Below are 23,950 nucleotides of genomic sequence, written 5' to 3'. Positions count from 1 at the left end.
CTGGAAAGGCTGCTTCTGTCTTCCCTAAACAATTTCCCTTCGACTACCGTGCGCTGGAGGACAGAGATGTAGCACTTTGTCGGGTAGGCAGTGGGTAACCAGACCTGTAGAGAAGGAGGTGTCCTCTTTTGGCAAAGGGCGCTAATTTTTATGGCTTTAATGGGAGGGGATATCACCGGCTGACGGGTTTCGTGCCCGGTTGCCTCGGGCGCTCCTCGGCCCCACAGCCCGGGCCGGGTACCTGAGGGCGGGGAGGGGGGCGGCCCCCGCCCCTCTGAGGGCTGGAGGCCGCGGGGCAGCCGCGCTCGGCCAGCCCGCCCTGCCCACTGCCGGCGCTGGGCTCCGGGGGCGGCGGCCGCGACTCTGCGGTGGGAGCTGCTCCTGAGGGCGCGGCTCGGCCCGGCCCGGCCCGGCCCGCGGCTCCCCCGAGGCCATGGTGCGGGGGACCGGGCGGCGGAGCCCCACGGCGAAGCGGAGGGCGAGCTGCCGCCGGTCCCGCCTCGTCCCCTCCGGCAGGCAGGAGGCGCCTGGCAGTGCCTGTCCCTGCGCCCCGCTCCGACGTGCTCGGGGCGGGGGCAGGAAGGGGATATGAAAGTGGCGGGGATGGGAGCCCCGCGCGGCGGGCGCCGGCGCTGAGGGGCTCTGAGACGGGACGGGACGGGACGAGCGGTTCCCTGGCCCTCAGGATGCTCGGCAGCCCGAAGCGCGCCCGCCGCGGGGCCGTGCCGGGGCCGCGCCCTGCCCCCGGGGCGAAGGTGCCGGCCGGCTCCCGGGAGCGCCGCTCGCCGCCGCCGGGCTCCGCGGCGCCCTGAGCCCCGCGTACGGCTGGCGGGCGGCGCCGTGATGCCCGGCGGCGGCAGCAGGGCCCCGACGTAGCGTGGCGGCGCGGCAGCCCGGTCCCGCGGGCGGAGGATGGCGTGTCGCGGCGCCTGCTGCTGCTCCAGCGCGGGTCGCCTCAACGCGGACAACGCGCGGTTCCTCCTGCTGGCGGTGCTGATCGTGCTGTACATGCTGTGCGGCGCCGCCGTCTTCTCGGCCATCGAGCTGCCCACGGAGCGGGAGGCTAAGGAGCGCTGGGAGGAACGCCTGGAGAACTTCACCCGGCGACACAACCTCAGCCGTGCCGAGCTCCAGCATTTCCTCCGGGAATACGAGGAGGCGAACGTGGCCGGCATCCGCGTCGATGACATCCGGCCCCGATGGGATTTCACCGGCGCTTTCTACTTCGTGGGCACCGTCGTTTCTACTATCGGTGAGCGGCGGGACGGGCGGGCACCGGGGCGGTGGCGGGGATGCCGGGGATGCGCTGTTCCTCTCCCCCTCGCCTCACAGCGGGCTCGTGTCGGTGCCCGGGCACGGTCCTGTCTCCTCGCTGCTCCTTTTTTCTCCTTCTTCCTTCACAGAGCCGCTGCCGCGGGCGCGCCTCTCGCGGGGAGCGCTCGGCTCAGGGAGCGCCGCGGGAGCCCCGGGCAGGCGCTGGGGGCCGAGCTGGGGCAGGCAGGGCAGCGGACACAAGGGTGCTCCGCGCGGGTGTCACTTGCCTGCGCGGATCAACTTGTCCTCGGCATACGGTGGTAGACTTTGTGAGAGACCAGTCGCATCTAAAGCCGAAAGCTTTAAACAGTCCTGTATATCTTTAAATTCTGGGAAATGTTACAGAAAATCTTAGATCTGGTGGTTTCATAGGCTGTACGCTCAGGGCCCTTTCTGAGGATCGTCTGGTCTTAACAAGAACCCTTAAACAGATTTTGTGATGTCCAGCTGCAAAGTGTACAATTTGGAAAGACTGGGTTTCAAACCACTTGGCTTTTTGCTCCTTCAGGCTTTTCAAGGCAGAACCGTCAAGTCGGAGGGCAAATTTATTTCACTTGTGAATAAACCCAAGTTTATTCAGGCTGAAGGAGCCTTCAGGGGAAGGTGATACTGAATAGAAATTCCGAGCAGTCTGACAGGTGTACATTAAGATGAAAAGGGATAGCACCAGGAACTGACATAAGCACCCCAGGGAGCCCATGGGTGTCAAAAGAAAGGCTTCATTTAGGCATTTGTAGACAGCTAAAAGCCTCGGAGGAAGTGAGCTTTCTTAAGTTAAAGACAGGCAATCTGTATGCAGTTATCACTGTGACAAATAGGATCATTAAATCTTAGTAATGGTATAGCCAATTCACATCAGTCCCTCTCCATGAATGAAATATACATTGTGGTATGGTTATTTAGTTCTTCAGGAAATCTTCACTAACAGCTGGTTGGTTTTCTGTTTGTTTGGGTTTTTTTTTCCTGAAGAGGAGATTAGAGATGCCTTGCTTTGTGTGGGATATGTAAGAGTTTGCCCTGTCCTGCAGCATACTCCCCTCTAATACTGAGTCTTTTTAAGTCTGGGGTTATTCTATTGTTAAAGATGTCATTGGGCTGGTTTTGTATTTCATCAGTGCTTCAAGATTTGAATGGTTTATGTACTTAGATCTAAAGTCTTTAAGACCCAAGAACAGTGCTTCAATGTTCTGCTGAACTGAAAATAATTTATAATTGTTAAGCCCATTTTTGTGGATTGCTGTAGTTTGTTTGCCATTATAACATGTCCCTTGAAGTGTGCTTCTTGTATGACCAAAATAAGTAAGCAGAGTTTATGCGAACATTTGCTACAGCCATAAAATCGTAGTAAAAAGATCAGATCAGATTGGATCAGATCTCAAAAGTTCCACCTGCCTTGCCTCTATTCCTAGAGGAGGTCAGTTATATGGGACTTTTTTTTGTGATGTTTGTCCAAGACGCCACTTCAGACCTGCACTGTTGGAGATTCCACAGCTTCAGCAGGGAATCCAGCGTTGAGCATTATTACCCTGAGGTTTTTCTGGTGTCTGCCTTACTGCAGTTCAGTGACTTGTGTTATTTTTCTCTTGCCATCCAGTACTCAGAGAATGGCCTCTTAGGTACTCAAAGACCATTGTCAGCGTGTCCCTTCTCTCAGTTCAGAAAACCAGTGTTGTAACTCCTTTTGCCGTGATACGGTTACTTTTCACAGGTGTTAACTAATGCAGGTATTTCTACATTAAGTTTTGTCTTATTTATATAAGATTGTTAAGGAGAGAAGCGTATCTGTGATCCTGTTGGCTGCAGATGACCACAAACACAAGTATCCACTTGCCCACTCATGCTTTTTGGTAGTTTCTATGACTTGCTGATTCCATTGGTCACATTTTACAGCTCCCTTAATGTTTCTGCAGAAATGTCCTCAAGACTCCATTTTCCTTCAGGCTGTGTATGGTCTGGAGACTTTGGCAGTTTACATCCTGTCCTTTCTTTTGGCCTGACATTGCTTTTCTCAGTCTTATCAACGATGACACTTTCTCAGTGGGTTTTATGAATTGCGTCATTCTTTCTTAATCTTGTCAGTAGCATTGCACTTGTTCATCATATCGATAGCATGTCGCTTTTTTAATCTTCTCAGTAGAACTTCTGCTCTGTGGGACTGACTGTGCATTTCAATGCTTTAACAGAGCTTGTGCTGCAGGCTGGCTCTCCAGGCATTCTCAGGATTGTGCTTCGACCAGGTCTCCTCAGATGTGCCGCTCAGCAGTGTTCTCCTGCAGGCAACCACACTCTCATTTGTATCAACCATATTGGCATCCTAACAATAGATTTTGTTTTACACCTCTCAAATCAATATTTTGTCTCTCTTCTCAGCTCTTTCCAAGTGGCCCAATCTTCTTTCATGCCCTAGTACAGTGCTCCAATATTACTGTATTATTCTAGCAGCAGCCTTGCTAGTGCTGAGGAAAGTATGATGGCTTATTTAATGTGTTTTTCAGTTTATGTTCTGGTGGATCTGTACATTCCTACAGCTAAACAAAATCTGATGTCTTCAGTTAAAAACAGTTTTTTAGGAATAGGTGCTTATGACATATTCTTAATATCAGCTCATCTTCTACACTCAGTACTATGTGCTGGTATAGAAGCTTTATATTTAGTAGATAAGTTGCTGTAAAAACAATTTTTTTTAAAATAAACTTTATGGGTTTTTTTTCTCTTTTGCATAATAGGAATTATTTTGCTACTCCACCAGAAAAAGTTTATATCTTCCAGAGAAAATAAGGTGAACCTAGCCATTTTGATTTACTGCTAAAGCATCAGTCAAACATTATTTGTCACATCAACTGCTCCCTGGACTTTAGCTAGAAAGAAATACTATCAGATATTTCAGAGGAAAGTAGAGTTTTGCAGTAACTAAGGGAACAATCCTGTCTTTTTAATTAGGATTTGCCTAAAATGTTAGACACACAGATTTTGGAACATAGTATCAGTGCATCAAGTCAAGAGGTCAAAATTAAATATAACCAGCCTATTTTCCTTCGTCAAGAAAATACAAAGCTAAATAGAGCCGAACTAGTAAAATTAATTAATTTCTCAGGTTAGTAATTAAAGGGTTTGTTCCATAAAAATGTTTATTCCTATTCCTACTCAGCCTGTAACCTCTAATCTAGATGGGTTTTTTGAGCAGTGGTGGCCAGTGTGACCCAGTAGTAAGGTTTCCTTTGCAGTAAGGGAAACATCAGGAATATAACCACAAACACCTGCCCAGCTAGGAGACTGCCTAGATTGTCCAGGGAGCAATCCCAAGGAATTAGATGGTGTCAAAGCCTCTCAATCCCATTAAGGCATGCGCCTAACTTATCCACACATGACCAGTGGGCTCCTCCAAAAGCTCCCTTTGCTTTCAATCTACCCTTTGGCACATAATGTTGTGTCTCTTTTGCCTAGAAATCAAGTGGTAGTAGTAATATCTCAGGATGGAAGAGTTCAAAGCCATTTCTTTCTCAGTCAGGACTTTAAGCAATTCCTGTGTCTCGTCCAAGTGCCCTGCTCACCAGTCTGGGGAATAATTTCAAGGTGGGACTCTCAATGTTTTCTGTTGAATCTATTCCACTTTGCATAGCCTAATAAAACATCTGCAGACCAGAAAATAAAACAAGATCTAAGTCCCAATTTTCAATTGAGTGAATGTTTATGTGTTTCATACAGAGACATATTAGGTAGGCTCTGGGTATTCAGCAGCCTTAGACTGTAGGGTCACAGTCAGTATGAGGTGCTGATATCCAAGGACTTCTGTGCTACCTTGGCACAGTATTGCCTCCAAGATGTAGGGAACTGGAATAAAATGTATCTTGTCAAAAACACATAACATGAAGCAACTTCTCAAAGTAATTTTTGATATTCCTGCCCTTTTCACAGGCTGCTGGAAGTTGGAGGGGATCTCTGGAGATTGTCTGGCCCAACCCCCATACTCCAAGCAGGGCCAGTGACAGTCAGCTGCTCAGGGCTGCATCCTGGGGCAGCTTGGGTATCTCTCTTGGTGGAGACTCCACATTCTTTCAGGACACCTTGTGCCAGTGTTTGACCAACCTCACATTATAAGAGGGTCTTTTTCTCCTATTAAAATGGAATTTCCTGTATTTCAATTTGAACCTGTTGCTTCTTGTCTTCTCTGTGTGAACTGTGTGAGCAGTGAGACAAAGGAGGAAATTATATCATCTTCACAAAATGAGTTACATTTCCTGGAGAAATTGTTAAAATTTGCATCCTTCCTCTCTGCAAAAAGTTGCAGCAAATTGGGCTGGAGGTGTAAAGTCCGGATACAAGGTGAGAAAAGAAATTTGTCAACTGATACATTACCTGAGGCCCAAAAGATAAAATTGCCTGGAGTGATGGCTGGATTTTTATAATAGGCAGCAATGAGCAACCACATGGTGTACTGTACAGAAGGGATAGAAGGAGTCATAGCATCTTCTTTAAGCAGCCTCATAGAAGGGGTTGCTCATGGAAGTGTTGTTTGCTAATGGGAAAGTCTGTATGGGGTGAAATAACTGCAGTGTCCGTGTTACAGCTGTGTCATGGAGTGAAGGAAGGAGCTCTGAAAAGTGTCACAAAGTGCCTGTTTCCTCATTTTCACCTGTCACTGCAGCTCCTGCTAAGTGGAGTTACAGCTGTGCAGAGGAAAAGTATGTGTGATAATGCCCAGCAAACCACCAAGGTCATTAAGCCCAGAGACCTGGACTAGTGCTTGTAGCCTTGAGGTCACCCTGTCTTTGTGTTGTCATCTTATTGCAAAAGCTCCATACCTTCTCAGTGATTTCTCATGGACAGTTCCTCACAGCACTGATTCCTTCACAGCACAGCTAACAACCTCCATCTCTCTTCACACTACAGACAACAAACTCCAACTCCCTCCTCACCCAGCTAACCCACCCTTTTGTAGCACTCATCCTCAGTGGACACAGCTGTGGCCTATTAAGGGCAGGCCTGTTCCTAATCTTTGGGGATTAGTACAGCTGCAACTCCTCAGGTGTGAGATTACTTTCTGCACTATCTTTATTTTCTTACATTCTGTCCCTCCACACCTGTGTACAGACTGAGCAGAGAGTGGCAGCTGGAGTAAATGCTCCACCTGGGGCCATGGCCAAGCTTACTGCTGGTGTCACAGAGACCACTTTTCTGCCCTTACCTAATAGTACCATGCCTGAAGTATTTAGAATCATAGAATTGTAGAACATCCTGTATTGAAAGGGATCCACAAGGATCGAGTCCAGCTCCTGACACTGCACAGGACAGCCCCAAGAGTCACACCATGTGCCTGGGAGCAGTGCCCGCACACTTACTGAACTCTGTCAGGCTTGGGGCTGTGACCACTGCCCTGGGGAGCCTGCTCCAATGCCCAACAACTCTCTGGGTGAAGAACCTTTTTCTAATATCCATCCTAAATCTTCCCTGACACAACTTCAGGCCAATCTCTCAGTCCACTCGCTGGTCATGAGAGTGAGGAGATCAGTGCCTGACCCTTCCCTTCCCTTCTCCAGGCAGTTGTAGGCTGCAGTTGGGTCTCCCCTCAGTCTCCTTCAGGTTGAACAGACCAAGTGACCTCAGTTGCTCCTCACAGAGTTCCCCTCGAGGCCCTTCATGATATTCATGGTTCTCCTTTAGATGCTCTCTAACAACTTAATGTCTTTTTAATATTGTGGTGCCCAAAACAGCACACAAGCTGCTAACAGCTCTAGTAATTCAAAATGGCCTGCCTGCTTTAGCCATTGAGCCATAACTAGAGCAAGGAAGGCATTTCTAGAGCAAGTGGCTTTTTAGGGAAGCTGCAGGTAAACTGAGGCCATTTATAGAGACTACTGTAGCTGTCAACTCATTGAAGTTGTAATTGCCACCAGCCTTGGGTTGCATCTGTTAATAAACTAGAACATTGCCCACATTTGAAAGAAAAGTTAGGTGGTTTACTCTAACTTTACCAAAAGCTTTCTATAATATATGACAGATCTGTATAAAGCAAAGATGTAGAGAAAATGTGAAAAGGAGAACATTGGTTATAATGATAGGATTGTCACCAGTCTCTGCTATATGCAGAACAATGCAGAAAACTTAAATCATGTTGTAGAAAGGAAGTATAAAATTAAAGCAACCTGGAAATCTTGCTTTTATAAGCAATATCTAAAAAAGGTACATGTGTGATAGCCTAACATGTTCTCTCTTGGACACTGGTTAAAATAAAAGTTAAGCCACGTGTTTGTAATCCACAAGGTTAGGGGAAAGGCCAGGTCTGGTCTCACATGTAAATTTTCTTACTGCTGTTACTGCCAGTCATCCAGTTTTGCAGAAGATCTCTAAAATAAATCACATGAATTTATGTGTACTAATGTACCTGTTTCCTGACTAGAATAAAATAGCTGATGTGTCAAGTGCAAAAGTTCATACTTCTACTATTTGTGTTGAAATTTTGGTGGAATAACTCCCACCCTGTCAATCTACAGGGGGACACCCAGGCAGCAGCAGAACCAGATCAGCACTGCTGGCAGTACTGACTGTAACTTCTCTGCCACAGGTTCTGTCCCTCTCTCATTTAAACAAGATCAGTAAGTAGTTAAAAACACTTGAATTCTGTAAAGGAAATCATGTTGTCAGTTACACTCTCTTAACAAGATCAGGATTAGGATTTTTGTGAGGAGTTGGCATTTTCCAAGGCATGACTTTATAGTAATATGGGGATTTCTCTGTTTCCAGGTGAATATGCTGGGACCTGAGCACAAATTCCCTAGTAAGTTTTTGAAACATATAAGCAATTTAAGCAAAAACCTTTCTGGAATTGACTTTAACCTAGGAAGTGTAGAAGGCAAATTCTATGACCATGCAGTGGCAGAGTTCATTATTCTTCAGAGGGAAAGGAAGAAGTACAGAAAATCAGGGGATTTTGAGAGCAAAGCTTTAAGATCTGCAGTTTAGAATCTCAAAGGAACTAAAACTAAAGAAAAATTATTTAAGGGAGACTTTCAGTTTCCTGGACAAAAGATATGAATGATGCTGGCTCAAGGGATCCAAATGTGAAATATAGAAGGAGGACGGGAACTACAGTAAAAGATAAAGGTAGAGATTTTAAGTTAATTTCTGTCACAAGAAGAAAGCATACAGAAAAGTGATAGAAAATTAGATCAGTGAAGACAAATAAAAGGAATAAAATGGAAATACATGAACAGATACAAAATTATGCTATTAGCAAGGGCTATCATGGGTGATGTGAACTGATTCATCAGCAAAATAGTGATGAGAAAGACTAAGAAAAACATTGGTCTGCTGTACAGAAAAGAGGAAGAGCTCTCAACAAATGATTCCAAAAAGGCTGAAATGTGTAATGGCTTTTTCTGTGTCAGTCTTCTGAAAAGGTCAGCTCTGAACTGTTGTGTGGTACAATTAACACTTGTAAGAAAGGGGAAAGCAAAAGAATAGGTTAGAATCCCTAAAGCTGTCAGATCTTTTAAAATCATTTAAGCTAACTCAACTGCATTCTAGAATATTCAAAGAAATTACTAAAGCAATAATGGGCACTTTGGCAACTCATAGAAGGGGTTGAAATTCCAGGCAATTTAAAATGACAAACATTTGGCCAGTCTTTAAAAAAGCAATGATGACAGGAAGAAATAAAAGACAATGGGCTTAAATTGCAACACAGAAGACTCAGATTGTATATGAGAAAAAATTTTCTGAATGAAATGAAGCAAGTGTGCAGTCTGCCTAGGAGTGACATAGAGATGTCCCTTACACTCAGGTTAACCAGACACTTCACAAGAATTATGCAGAATCCTTAATTCCCTCATTGTGCAGTGAATGGATGAGATTACATTTTTCTGCCTCTGCCAGGGCTTTTTTCCCCAGGTTCAGTGATAGTATGTGCTCATTATTCCTATTATCCTTAAAAAAATTTTTTAAAAAAGCAGGGTGTTAATCACACTGCATATAGAGTCTTGTTCTTTTGCTGTTTTTTACTTCTGTTTTTAGAGTGCAGATAAAAATAATTTTTTGACAAATTTACACTAAACTTCTTAGATTTTTTTTTTACCTTCAGGAAATAAACTAACATTTTAATATTAGGATCAAGCAGGACTTGAGAAGTACCATTATGCTACCCTGGTTGAAATATGTCTCAAATTAAATAAACGTTAAACCAGACCAAAATAGAACTGATCATGGACTGAGAAGTACTTACTTAATTACAGCAGTGAAATCAGATATAACAATATCTTTACTACTGCTGGAATGAAAAAAAAAATACAACTGGATGGAAAAATTGTCATCAAGAAAACCAGCTAAAAATAAACAGGAGGTTACTTTGAAGAGCTTGGTCCTGCAAGGAATTAAGTACTTTGCTGGAAGTCTCTGTTCTGGCAGCTGTACCTCCTTCTGCTTGTGTTTGATATGCTGGTATGACTTGGGGACAAAGAGCATCAGGAAAGTACTGTAATTGTCCATTTTTTGCACAAAACGCTGCTGAAAATTGGATGTAGTCCTTCAGGTGGCATACAGCAGGGACCATGCAGGAGCCCTGTGTGTCTGAATGAAATGTTGGCCTCCATGGCCAGGCTGCTGCACTGCAGCCCTTGCCCAGAGGGGAGGAGATCGGGGCCTTGGCAGCTCCCTGGCAGACTGGGCCTGCAAACTCCAGGCCAGGAAAGCTCCAGGAGGTGTTGCCTTCCTCCAGATAAGCCAGGTGGAGAATGCACCCATTCCCCAGCCAGGCCATTCTCCATCCAGCCTGCTGAGGTCATGAACTGATAGCCTGCTCTTATCCTGCTGCTTCTGCCTAATACTCACTTCCAAGTGCAGAGGGGGGCGTAAGTGGCTCGAAGTTTGGAGTTTGACTAGCTGAGGGCGAAAGGCCGACGCCCCTCTGCAATTCCTGGCCAGCACCTTTCGGCGTCTGATGGCTTCGGGCTGTGCTGGCTGCGGACTGGCTTACACTGCTGGTATTGGGGAGGAACGGAACTGACCATTTTTCGGGGGTTAAACATCGGTTTATTGAAGGTGTTGCGGGATCCAAACGCGGGGAAACCAACCGGGAAAAAGTTTTTCAATAGGGGGTGAAACAGGATTATAAAGGAGGGGGGTGGGTACAGGCGGAACTAATCGGGAAAGGTGAGGGGATGAACTTTACAGAACTGACACTCCATGGAGACTAATAATTAAAAGGTAAAGGAGGTGTCTTGGGACTCCAGCCAGCCACCATCTCCAGAGAGGAGAAGGTTCTCGAAACCTGGGAGGAGAAGGGGGTGATTGACTGGACTCAGGGAGGAAACAACTTTCACTTATAAGGGAAACCAGGGGAGGAGCAATTACATATCGGCAACTATGAATAGCGGTTACTATAGCAACTTAGCTGACAGGCTAGCAGTGGCGGGAAAAACTGGGGGAACGAAACTATTTTACACATAATAGGGGAGAACAATACATAAATTGGGGGAATAACACAAGAAACTTAACAACACACTACAACATCCAAGGAATCTCTCATTTTCCAAGCCAAAAGTTCCCTCAGGAGCCTGAGCTGGAGATCAGTGCTACAGCCTGTGGCACTCAGCACGTGAGGGTTTTCTGACTAGAGTGGTGACACAATTCTCCTATTTCCTGGAGGAAAACTTGCTTTTTTTAATTGAAGGCAGAAGCCTAATCAGGGCTGAAAAGACTAGACATGCCACAAAGTGGGATAAGTTGGATGGAGAAAAGAAAAACACTTATTTAACCAAATTACTTTCTGGTTACAGGACCAGTCTTAATTTGTCCCATGGATGAATTCTAGCAACAAAGAGGGTCTAGGTATGCAGAATAGTGAAGATGGTAAAAAAAAAAAACCTATATTGACTTAAGTGATTATTAACTAACAATCAGTTTAAATAATGAAATATATTATAGTCATTAATATAAAAGAATTATTTTTACTTGGATTAACCGACATATACAAAGAGGGAGAAATTTGTTTAAAATTATATCATAAATGCTGGGGGAAGGCTTGCAAACTTAAATCCCAGTGTTAGCTGACTGTCTCTGACTGTCTTAACTGAGTTTTTAAATAATTTGGTCAGGATATAAAATACTGGAGATAAAGGCTTTGTTACTGTTTCTGTTTACTGATAGATAGTACTTTTGTCCAGTGGAATTATCTCTACTGTTAAAGGTTCAGCTGACTGGTGTACCAGCAGTTCACATATTAAAGCTTTTTCACCACATTAAGAATACTTAAACCAGAATTATTTCAATATTAAAAATGAAGAAAAAAGGAACTTTCGTAGCTAAATAGTGAAATATTATTTTATAATTTAAATTCTCATGAAAAATATTTAGTATTATAGCATTCTAGAGATTTCTATAGCATTCATGAGACTTTAGTTCCATTGATTTCACACTGCCATCCCTGAAGGCAGAATATGGCACGTGGAAGTGTTTCAGATTCCTTGACAAGTGAAAATTCAATATATCAGTAGGTGCTGTTGATTGCAAATATAGCCCAGGCTTTTTGCAACCTCAAACCAGTTTTGAGTTTGAGGTGGTTTTGTTCTCACAGTTAAACTATTAATAAGACCCTAAATGTGATTTGATTCACACACAACTAATATGCCTATTTTAAGTGTGACTGTTTTTAATAGAAAGTAGTTCTGCTGAAAATCTGATAGTTATCAGTTATTAGAAAACTAAAGAAGTGGAAAGCATGCATTCCTTCAGTGTAAAAATGTAACATTACAAAAAACCTCCAAGGAGCAAAACATTGAATTTAAAAGTACTAAAGGCAGGTGCATACTTTAAAAAACCCAGTTTCCTATTTTAAGCATGTATTTGCATCCATTTGTACTTTTCTGCAAGACTCTTTCTTTTGTAAGTGGTCAGAACTTCACAGAAACAGCTGTCCAGCCTTCTTGCTAAAATAGGTTGTTCCTCATTCACATCTGTGCTCGTGATTCCCTCATTCATACCTGCCTGTAGGGGCAGCTGAGCTTTGTTGATTCTCTCTGGTGGAGGATAATGCCCACCAAACAGGCACAATACTGAATTCTGTGTTCTTTTGCATGCACATGAAGTTATTAATATAGTCAAGCTCAAAAATTTTAAACCACTTAGAGCAAAACCATGTTCCATTAATTATATGGAAAATAAAGAAATATTATAGTCCAGTTAGTGGCAGAAACTTTTTTTTTCTGAAGTTATTTCCATGAAGATATAAATAGAATAGTGCTGTTAAGGTAAAATAACCCCTGTATATGCAACTTTTCTTTCATACTGCAGAACAATTCCTTTTTATAATATGTCTTCCTTTTGTAGTCTTCCTACATCACTTCTCTTTTCCATTCCCTGTATGCTATGTACTGGCACTATTTTGCTGTTTGTTCTAAGAAAAATATTTTGTAATGGCCAGTTTCTCTTATTTTTCTAAGTAGGAGTTAATTTTGTTATACAGGCTGCTCTTCTTCCTTTCATTTTTCATGTATAATGCTTTAAATAGAAATTCTCATCTGCTCAAAGAGCTAGAGTCTACCTCATCCCTCTCAGGCAGCAATATTCCTGGTTTATCAAGTCAGCAGGTCCAACAGAATTGTGCCTTAATCAGAAGGTTCTTAAGACTGTCTGCGTGCTCCAGGGAGCAGTACTGGCCATTCTTTCCTCTTTCGCCACAGATTTAAACACCCTTGTGCTGAAGGAGATGCTGCCTTTCAGACAAGCTGTAACCAAAACCCTGCAACATTAGAAGAGTCCTGGCACCCTCTGTATAACTTTGGCCTTGCCCATAGTTTAATTTTGCTCCTCCAGGCAAAGGTACACAAAAGGATTCTCGCCATGTTTTCACTGGATGCTGTGTTCTGGCTGTTCTCTGACACCCCATGGGGTACAACTCTCAGAAGTTATAGTATTGAAATATTGCAAAAAGAAATAAAATATTTACCCATGGGTGTCCTTAGTTACTCTTGAGGGCCATTAGTGACAGTTTCAATGTTCCTACATTTGTCCCTTCCAATTTCTTTGTCTGGACTCCAAAAGAGCAGAACAACAGAAGGTAGCAGGTAATAGGCTTGTCATGACAAAACACTAAATATTTTGTAATTTAGGCAGCTGAAGCTGTATTAAAAAATGCTTTGCAAATTGTCCTTTTATAAGGAGAAAGGTTCCTACTAGAGATGTTTTTTCTCTATTGCTCCCCTAGAATGATTTATCTCCTGCCTCAAGAGCTGATTCAGGAGAGTACTGGGAAAAGAAATTAACTGGATGAGGTTTTATTGTAGAAGCGTTTGAACCATTCTCCTGTAGTGTTTAAAATTGAGCGTGTAAATAACAAAGTGGGTGAATTTTCAATCACTTTAAAAGCCATCTGTTGCACTGTACTTCTATTCAGATTGTAAAGTGTTTCACTATTCAAATCAAGGACAAAATACTGAGTTTGGTAGTAAGATTTTATTTAGTCTTCAAATCCATGTCTTATCTTGGAACACTATTGCACTGAGGCTATTGCATATAATTTTAAGATTTTTTAAATCTTACCAGCATTCAAAGGGATACATACTGTGTCATACTGCAGAGCCTTCTCACCCTGAAGAAATCATTAGTATGACTCAAAATACACATAGATCTGCTTTGCTTATTAGGTGATTTTACAGTCATGTTTTATGACAAACTTGCACTCTTAATTTAGTCCCCATTAAATATAAAACACTCAGTATCACCCATTAATACCAGTTCATGTATTTGTTCTTCCTAAAGTTCTTTGCCATTATAACTGAGGCTCATCAGCCTAAATATCACATCGTGTAAATCCTACTTTCAGTCTTCTGTCCACATTAATGGCAGAGCTGCAGTTATCTGGATATCATCACTCTTTTTAAGCAGACACCTTGGCAGCAAACTGGTTGAAATTAGGAGGGAAGAACCAGCAGAAGTGATCAAGGCAACTGCAGACAAACAGACCTCCCTGCAATGGGTCAGGAGGCAGGCAGGTGTTAAGGATGAGGATCACAAGCTTAGAGTCACCTGCTGAGCTACAGCAGCAGCACAGGTGCTCACTGTGCCTTGCTCAAACTGAAGTGATCTAGGTGTCTGTTAGTGCCACTGGGTACCATCCAGGTTAAATGTCTTTGTCCCTCATTCTCAGGTGCTTCAGGTATTTTGAAGTCATATGCCTGTCAGTGAAGCTGTGCTCCAAAACCTTCTGCCTGTGTGTTCCTGGACTACTTGTTGGAATGGTTTAGTGGTGCCCTTGGCAGTCTTTGGTTAACAATTAGACTCAATGACCTTAAAGGTCTTTTCCTACCAAAATGATTCTGTGATTCTATAATCAGTCCTAAGATAGATTTTTGTCCCTTACACATGATAATTAGGACATTGCACAGCTGCTTGCTCCTACATTTAATTTCTTTATTAATTACTTTGAGCTTGAGCCTTTTTTGCTTACTTTCTAAAGAGGAAAATACCTTGAACATCATGAAAAGATCCATTCATTAATAATGTAATTTATTTCACACAGGAAATGCCTGTTTTGCTTCTCACCATTTCAGTGGAAAGTGTTTTACTGCCTTAGACCATTTGCACAAAATATCATCACTTGGAGTAGGTGCAGTTTGTGTTTTCTTTGACTGCAGCAAAGGCTTAAAATTGGCATAATCTCATTGCAAACAAGAGCTCTGAATTTAAAACTTCATCTACATGTACAGATAGGGGAGAGACCCATCCTGTGTGATCCTGGAAAGTATTTAGGATAAAAGTTATCTCTCTCTATATATCACTTCCCTCTTGTCTCAGCTTCAGCCTGGCATTCCTGCTGAGAACCTTCTCCTGTGTTGTCCTGAACATGCTGGGAACCTTCCTAAGGATGTAGAAAATTATGCAGATTTCTGCACAATCCTTGTTGCAGAGATACAGCTCACATTGCTGCAGCTACACCATGAGTGCCACTGGTAGGATCTATATCTTGATGGCAGGACCTTCTCCTCCAGGCTAAGGTAAATTAGGCTGCACAATATCTGTGATTTCATTTCTGAAGTGCTACTCCATGATGCAGGCCAAGGTGTCAAATGGAAGAGTTTCTCAGCAGAACTGTTTACACAGCAGACGCTCAAGTTATGAGGAAGGAGCTGGCTGGTAATTGGTAACTGGCCCAGTAAAGTCCTCAACTCTGCAACTGCTGCAGGGCACAGTGCTGGTGCTCAGAGTGCCACAGGACAATTTGCAACAGCACTGTCTTCAGAGGAGTCACAGCAAGCACAAACCTCATGGAGCTAGTTCAGGCTCACGATATCATTCAGATACAGAGATTCCAAAAGTTTCTGCAGATCATACACAAAAATACATCTGCAGGAATATATTTTCTCATTTTTCAAAGCAGTATGGAGCAGAGAGATGTGTAATGCCAGGGATTCTGCACACTGCCAAGTGTTCCAAGGACTCCACTTGCTGAATCTAAAAAAGAGAGTGCTTTCTGGAACCTTTCTGGTATTGGGACAGTTGGGGACCTTTTCCTGGAATAAGCATAGTTTCTCCCCATGCCAGAGGGAGCCTGAGAAGTGCTGTGTGTCTGAGAAGTGCCAGCACAGCTGGCTGTCATGAGCCTTTGGCTCTGTGACAAACTCATGTTGGGGTTATTTATGAGTTACTTGTGACTGGACAAGCCACAGAGTGGGGCTGTCCCCAAGCCACACACAAGGAAAACCAGGGCTCTTCAGCAGAGCACTAAGGATGATGGCTGCTCAATTGTCAGAATCCTGTTTCTGTTTTGGGAAAATATGTCAAAACCAAAATGTGTCTGTGAATCACTTGGGTTTGAAGCTTTGTTATATTCCATGAAAAAAATGCTTTGTTAGAAAATTCCTAGTTTATTCTAGTAAACAGAAACAATTCTAATAGAAGTAATTTTCTTTCTTTGTTCCCTTATTGTTTTTCATTTTTCCAAGATGCTCTGTTTTTAAAATTAGGAAAGAATCAAGCCACTGGCAGCATGGGCTTTTCTTCATGTCAAGTAACTATTATGGGACTTGGTAAGAAGTCCTGGTGAAGTTCATCTGTGGTGACCAATAAAATCTTACTTAAATCCAGAGAAAGCAAACAAACTTTTTTTTTCATAGAGAATGTCAGAAACCTCTGCCTTAAATACAGCATCAAATTCAAATTCTCCTTGGCAAAAAACCCAACAACAAGAATATAAGAAGTGAAGTCAGCCTTCCCCACTGTTTCTGAGGCTTGTGCTCTTGCAGAGCTCCAACTCAGACTAGATAATTGAAACCAGTGATAAAACATGGATGTAGACCTGTAGAGAGAGGTGTAGCTCCCTTCTATAGCTTTAATGAAGCTTTGTCCAGAGCAAAACAATAGGATCCTGATACATTTTAAGTATTTTGAAAACTTGGCTTGTAAGAAGCATCCTGGGAGTCAGGTGTTGTGCAGACATTTCATCTCTTCATATATAATTGCCAGTTAATAAAAATGTTAAAATGGAAGAAATAACTTTACTTGGCTTGAAAGAAGCATTATGAGAGTCATGAGTTATGCAGACATTTCATCTCTTCATGTATAATTGCCAGTCAATAAAAACATTAAAATGGAATAAATAACTTTACTGATTAATGCTCCCAGCAGCAGTGAGGCAGAAAATGTTAAGGTTACAACATTGTGTTAGCATGCAAGATAGGAAAGTGGTAATGGAAAAATTTAACAATATGCTTTGTGTTGGATGTAAATATAATTGATTGTCATTACTTCATTAATTAGGAGGTGATCAAAAGCCCAATAGATAGAGAGGAGTAAAAGCCTCAATTACATCAAAGACAGCTTTTAAGTACTGGGAATAACAGCCATATCAAAAGAATGACAAGTACTTTTGAAGCATATGACAACTGTTTTTGTAGCTGTGTTCTGTCTTCAACACTTGCCCTTTCAGAGGAAATCCAAAAAAGTAAATCTATGCAAGACACCACAAAACTAAGCAATGTAGAACAAAAAGATACTCAGCAGAGAAGATGCATAATCAAACACTGAATAGGACTCAGAAATAACATAACTGATTAGGTTTTGTTTCCCAAAATAATGAAATTCAGTTTTGTGTCAAATAGCAGCCATAGTAGTAGGCTTTTTAATTTCAGAAGTTTATTTCTAAAATGGACAATGTTGTGTTTGCCATTAGTTTTTTCAGAGAAACAAATCTCTCTCAGAGCCTTTCTGGGTTTTGTTTTTTGTTTCAGGACTCAGTAAAGCTGTAGGGTCTGAAGTCAGCAGACGTTCAACAGACACTGCTATGAATGGTTCTTCCACTTGATGTGAAATTGCTTTCAACAACCACAGACTTTGCACTCAATCTTCCTTCCCCCCCACTTTGTTTCCTTCTTCATTTTTCCTGACATTACCTTGCCCCTGATGACAACACAGGCATGACTGAGGGTTTCAGGCTGTGTTGAACCGGATCTTGGCTTCCCTGAAGAGTGCTTTTCTAGGACAGAGGTGTGGAGAAGCTCCCTCAGGCTTCTACCTGAGCCAGCTGTCTTGCGGAGTAAGCTAGGGGGCTGACAGGAGTGGTTTTTCCAGAAGCAGATTCATGTGGAGAACCTAACTTTCCTAGGGCAGGGATAAAAGATGACCCCTTAACAGAATTTGTAAGTGGTTATAGTCAGTGTCAAAATTTCACTATATTGGCAAAAGGAGAGGAGGCAACACAATCATTGCCTTCCCTGGCAGCTCTGTGTCCATGCTCCATGTCTCCTCCTGTGAAGTTAGCACCATGGCACAGGTTCCCTAAGAAAGAACAGAAAAGGCTCAGTCCCAGCCTTGTGTTCAAGTTGGCTGGTTTAGGCACTGCTCTGGGGAATGAAAGCAAGGCTTGAAGCCTCCCTGTGGCCAAGCAGGACTTGGAGCTGAGGCTTCTGACTTGCCAGGTGTTTGGTTATTTCAGTCCTTGCAATGCAATACATTCAGGCAACACCACTAGTGGTTTTGAACAGAATCCATAATTGCCAGTGCCTAGTAAAGTCAACAAATGTAAGTCAAGGATACAAAGAGAGCTTGGGCATCTCTCTACATGACTCCTAGCACGCAGGATTTGGAAGTCTGGCTGAATTGCTGTAGCTTATTCACAGCAACTGATATTAAGGCACTTTGGGTACTTTGTGGAGGAACAATGAAATACAGTCTGAAATATAGTTCAAATTTATGCACATGCTCGATCTTACGCATCCTTAGTAATGACCCTGAAGTAACAGAACTACTTGTTTTCTTACTTGGGGTAAGTAAAACATATAAACAGGTCCCTGCAGAGTTGAGTTTTAATTTTTCCTTCTACAATTACATACAAAACATAAATTAAAATTTCTTATTTGCTTTTTTTCTCCATTAATTTCTTCAAAGGACAGTGAAATATTGTTCATTTTCTTCATACTGGCATTTTTTACAGCAAGGTGAAACAGAAAATGAAGTGGAGTATTCTGTAATACCTCAATCTCAGGAGAAAAAAGTAGCTATTTTTTAGAGTTATTAGATTTCAAGTCTTTAGTGTCCATTTAATTTTACACTAAAAGAATAGTTTTCAAAGTATTGTGACAAAACTATGTAGGCTTGAAGTTCTGATGTGTAAAGCAAAGGAAAAACCCCAGTATATGCTCTTGAGTAAATCCTCCTAGTGTTGGTCTGAGGACTGCAGAATCTGCCAAAACATCTTATAGCAGCACCATGGGAATCTCTGGGACCATCACAGAGTTCAGTGATTACTGTCAAAATACGCACAAATTAGCAATTAAAAGAACAACCCTGCAGCATTTGAGAGATTATTTTCTCCTTTGAACCTTTCTGGATTGCAACTGATAACAGTTTAGTTTCATTAAATCAAGAACATTTTGTTGGAAAAACTGTCATCGTCCCCTTAGACACAACATAATGAGCCATGGCAGAAACAGTTTCATGGTCATCAGTCAAAGCCTGTGCCTGAAGTGTGAAGCCTAAACTGGGAGTCTTTCTGCCCCATGTCACAAGGAACTGCCAAGGGGGCCTGAACGTGTCACCAGGAGCCAAAGTGCCAAGGCCACCATGCCAGCAGACTGTGCAGGTGCAGGGCTGTGATTGGCTTAGTCTTGGGCAGAAACTGCTTTTTTCAGTGCATCAGCACTTAGAAATGAAGATTTCTTACCTTACAGATTGCTTCCTTGCTGAAGTTACAGAGAAGGGCTGCCCAGGCTGTTGAGACACCTCTGTGTGTGTGTATTTGACACATGCCATGATGTAGAAGACGCATTCATTTACACACCTACACAAGAAAGTGAAATAATACATACATAAAAACAAACCAGACCTCCAAATCTTCCTTCAAATTTATCAGTACTTTGTAGGCACACAGTCTGTGGTGATTGGGATGGGGCAGGGCTGAGCCCCATCCCCAGTGGGCACAGCTGTGAGCAGCAGGTGAGCAGCACTGACAGCAGTGAGCCATGGAGGGCCCGGGGCACTGACCAGCCACAAAGGGAACACAGTCACACAGGTGCCGTGCATCAGCATGAGGGGATAAAAGGTTGGGCTGAAGAACAAGAAATGGCAGCTGCTTGCAGTCTTCTGATGAGGTATAGTGTTACTCTGTATGGGTGGCTGCTTAAAGCCTAAAATTGTATGGTGATACTCTGAGTTGTGGCTGTCTCAGCTGTGATAGATGCTGTGACAGTACTTGATATGAGATTTTCTGTTTTTCAGGTAGGATGTTTTCATGTAGTAACCATATACATCATACAGATAATGTCTGTGTTTGTTAAGCAATCAAAATGCAGGAGTAATACCATGTATTGAACATGAAAATGTGGGTACTTGATCAAAGTCCTACAGAGACTAGTGATGACTGTCAAGTCCTTATAGAGGAACTGAGTTTAGGGGTGATTTTAGTTCTAGCTGTACCTGATGCACTCACACATCTGGTAATAACCTCAGGAAAGAAAGCAGGGTTGTAACTCATGTTTCAAGTGAATTGTGGATGTGTTAACATCCCAAGTGGCCTGGTGAGGATCTACTGAAACTTGATTAAGATTGTTACAATTTGATCAGATTTGTTTTAAAATTTAATTTTAACTTGAACTGAGTTTCCTTTGATTTATTCCTTTCATTACTTGAGCCAATCCCCTCTACAGAAACTGTTAAGTACCTTCTGATCCCCTTCATTTCACAAAAATCAGGCCATGCTGTGTCTTATGAAGCTACATTGCTAAATGCTAGGAAATGTGAATATGCTGATCTCTGTCAAACATAATATATATAGCTTTTATCAGGCTGCTCTTCTTTTACAACAACATGAATTAGCATCTCTGTCTGTCACCTAAACTCAAATTGTCAGAAAATGTGTAGGATCATAATTATCTTGGAGAATTGACAGAGACTGATCAACAACTTCAAAAACTATTGAAGCATAGTATGACTGACAGATAATCAGAGAGGTGGGGGCAAGTGGGTGCATAAGCTCCATTTCATTGCAAAGGCCAAGTAATACTACAAATATGCCTTTTGTTGTTGTTTTAGATGCTATTAGTAGTGGATTTTCCTATGCCAAGCTTTTCGTTAGATTTCTGAAACTTTGAGCTTCACAACATGTTTGTGGGTGTAATTACTCTTTCTAATACAAAGCTAGGCATGAAAAGAATAGTTTTGCATTCACATGTAGTATGTAAATGTGCACACATAAGTTCAACAGAATTATGGGGGGCCTCTCATGGCAGAATAGGCAGGGAAACCCTGATCTTTGTCTAAAAATGTTTTTGCTTTGTTAATTATACTTATCTAAATACATTAGAATATAAAGGATAAGAAGAAAGGATAGAGACTGGATATTCACATGTGCTTAGATTAGAATTTGAGCAACTTTTGAGCTGCAAGCAGAAATGGGTAAAACAAAACTGAAATCTTTTATGAAAATGACTGAGATGAAACTTTACTTCCAATTTTAGAAACTAGTATATGGCATCCTTATTGTTACCTTCATCAGGTTTTCTGCTGAAATATTTTATTTCTCTTCATTGTTGTGGGACTATGAAAAAATTTGCTGTGTATAAATGGAACAGCTGTGTTTCTCTCCTCCATAAAATCCAGTGAATCATCTTTCACTCTTACACATTGCTCATGATCACATTTAATGAAAATCAAGAGTACGATGGATCTTCCTCAGCAGTTGTAAGATAAGAATTACCAGAGAAAACAGGCTTTGAATCAGCTGAGGGAGATTCTGTGGGGGAGATTTTCACTCTTCCATCCCCCAGTATAAACCTTGGGCTCATAAATTATCAGAGCTTTCAGTACTCAGTAGGGAAAATCCAGGACAAATAATAAACCCTGAAATGTAAAGAATCGAAAAAAATACACCAATTCACCCAGATATTTATAGTTTAAAAAACATGGAAGCACCATTTAGAACCACCATAGCATACCAGCTAGAAAGGAAGAGTATTGCAAGTGTAGGCAAGAAAGCCTGCTGTCCTTGGAGTTTTGTCAGTTGCTAGGAAGAGATCACTGCTAATACAGTGCTAATAATATGAGTGCATGAAGCTGACTTTACAGCTCTCGGGTTCTTGTTTCCATATTGAAATGCAAATCATCCTAACACTTCTGTCTTCACTTCAGGAGCCAGATTGCAATGAAATTAGTTGCTCTGCTATTAGGGAAAAAATGATGATTGCACCTTTACAATGGTAATGTTTTTGCTTAGCACACTGGGATATGGAATTTGCTGTTAATGGCGATTTTAGTTCCCCTCTTATAGAGGCAGTGCCACTGATTGTTGCTGGGAACCGAGTGTGTTTTGAGTCATGAGTCTATTTTCTTAGATTAGAGCTTGATGGTAATTACCTAAGCCTAGAAAGTCCTGAATTTGAGAACTCAGCAACACTTTTATTTCTTGCTAGTCAGCTTATAATAGATAAGGAGAAAAGGACGTATCTCAGTTTCTCGCCAACGTGAGTTTGGATTATGTATTTTTGTCCTTACCCCAAACTCTGTATTACTGGATGTATTCCTTGAGAAGTGGTGCTTTGTTCCTAAAAATAAACATGGATCTGGAAGGAAGAAATGTATTTAAGGAATGGGTAACTTAATATTTTCATGCTGATGCATCCAGTTGTGTTAGTTGTGGTGATTTGTATTTAGTCGCGAAATAGCTTAAGGTTGGCTCAGTGCTTTGGAAAGGGAAAAATGCCAGGAAATCAGCAAGCTACACTTGCAGGATATTGCTCAAAGGGTTGATTTGATTAAGGTCTTTACAATACTGCACACTGTGTCATCCTGCTAATTTGCCTTCCTTAACAAGGTATTTTAAATAGAAAATTAGAGTAAAATTTCCCTTTTGGACTATATGGACTTGATTATCTCAGTGCAAGAGACTAGACCCTAAAATTGATTGTCACACTTAAGCAGATGTGGCAGCCAAGATGTTGCTGTCAATTTGTTACAGATGGTCTTGAACGTTAAAATGGACTATGCTATAATCTGAGTTTCAGTCACCTTAGAGTTCCTGTTTATATAAGCCAGGAATGATTTGCCAGCTACTGAAAATTAGTTCTCTCTGAAGTGATATTTTCCTGCAGATCTTCCTGTATTTCCAAATTTGATCTCATACTACAGTGATATTTGGGGCATACCCTTCTCAGAGTGAAAGCAAAGAGTGCCTTGGCAGAGAGGAAGGTGGGGGTATGGGTAGGGCAGCAGGACTTCCCACACCTTGTAAATGCTGTGGGATCTTTACATCCTGCTTCCACAGCAACCATGCATGAATAGGAGAAACACTGGCTTAATGTCTCAGCATGAGCCATTACAGAAATGTAGCAGGAGTAAAATGCTTGTATGATTTTAAGATCTAATATATGAGATACATAAGATAGTATACATGTGTGTATATAGTATTTATGATGCATTTGTGGGGCTGAACACACAGCTGTTACACACACATTCTTCATGTAATGCAACGTGCATAAATGCTGTTGATTTAAGCCCCCAGCCTTTACCACAGTAGGATTAATGGTCTGCTGGTGTTACTTTTCCTTGCTTTCCCAGAAGCTCTAGGAAATAGAAATAATTTGTGATATTCTGCCAAGGTAAAAAGAACTCAGGAGAAAAATGTTCACCCTTGTGAGGCTGTCATCCCACATTTTCCCATGCAAGGATGAAGCATTTTTTCACAGTATGCCCTTAAACAACAGGTAAGAAGACAAATTGGAGCATTAGGAGGTTTGCTCCTTACCTGCTGCAAGCTCTGCTGCTTGCTTGTTAGAGATTAACCACTTAATAACTTGGAAACTAAAGACAAGAGAAAGGCAGAGTGTGAAGTTGTCCACTGAAAATGAGTAAATGCACCAGAAAGTTAGGGGGAGATTATTTTGTGATTTTTCTCCTGGAAGACAAACCATGGAGTTTGACTTAAATTCTCAGGGAATGGCTGGGCATAGTTTGCTGAAGAAATCATTCACTAGTTAAGAGACTTACATACACTGATGCATTAAAATAAGTTTTTTAATATATTTTATGCTGCTTCCTCCATATATATTTTCCTTTTTTCCCCCAACAGTCTGATGATTTTTGTTTCTTCAGGCAGACTCTTTACTGAACCATTCTCTTGGCAATATTCAAGGTTCAATTCAGGTGGTCTCCCTGACCA

The 23,950-nt window shown here is 42.0% G+C and overlaps 1 protein-coding gene and 1 long non-coding RNA gene across 2 annotated transcripts in view; one reads left to right on the top strand and one right to left on the bottom strand.

The window, feature by feature from the left end:
* The first annotated feature begins 803 nt into the window (after window positions 1-803).
* Window positions 804-23,950, top strand: part of KCNK13 (potassium two pore domain channel subfamily K member 13) — a 49,021-nt gene continuing 25,874 nt past the window's right edge. Inside the window, exon 1 of the mRNA XM_064714973.1 lies at window positions 804-1,252. Coding sequence (XP_064571043.1) covers window positions 913-1,252 — 340 coding nt within the window. The 5' untranslated portion in view covers window positions 804-912. The remainder of the gene's footprint in view (window positions 1,253-23,950) is intronic.
* LOC135448758 (uncharacterized) lies at window positions 16,594-19,631 on the bottom strand. Its single transcript, XR_010440566.1, has 2 exons — window positions 19,463-19,631; window positions 16,594-18,078 (listed from the first exon to the last, which is right to left on the bottom strand). It is a non-coding gene; the product is annotated as an uncharacterized LOC135448758 (long non-coding RNA).

The sequence above is a fragment of the Zonotrichia leucophrys genome, chromosome 5, assembly GCF_028769735.1.
Source record: "Zonotrichia leucophrys gambelii isolate GWCS_2022_RI chromosome 5, RI_Zleu_2.0, whole genome shotgun sequence".
Taxonomy (NCBI): Eukaryota; Metazoa; Chordata; class Aves; order Passeriformes; family Passerellidae; genus Zonotrichia; species Zonotrichia leucophrys.
The sequence above is the reverse complement of the archived record's forward strand: the minus strand, read 5'-3'. Positions and strand labels throughout refer to the sequence as shown.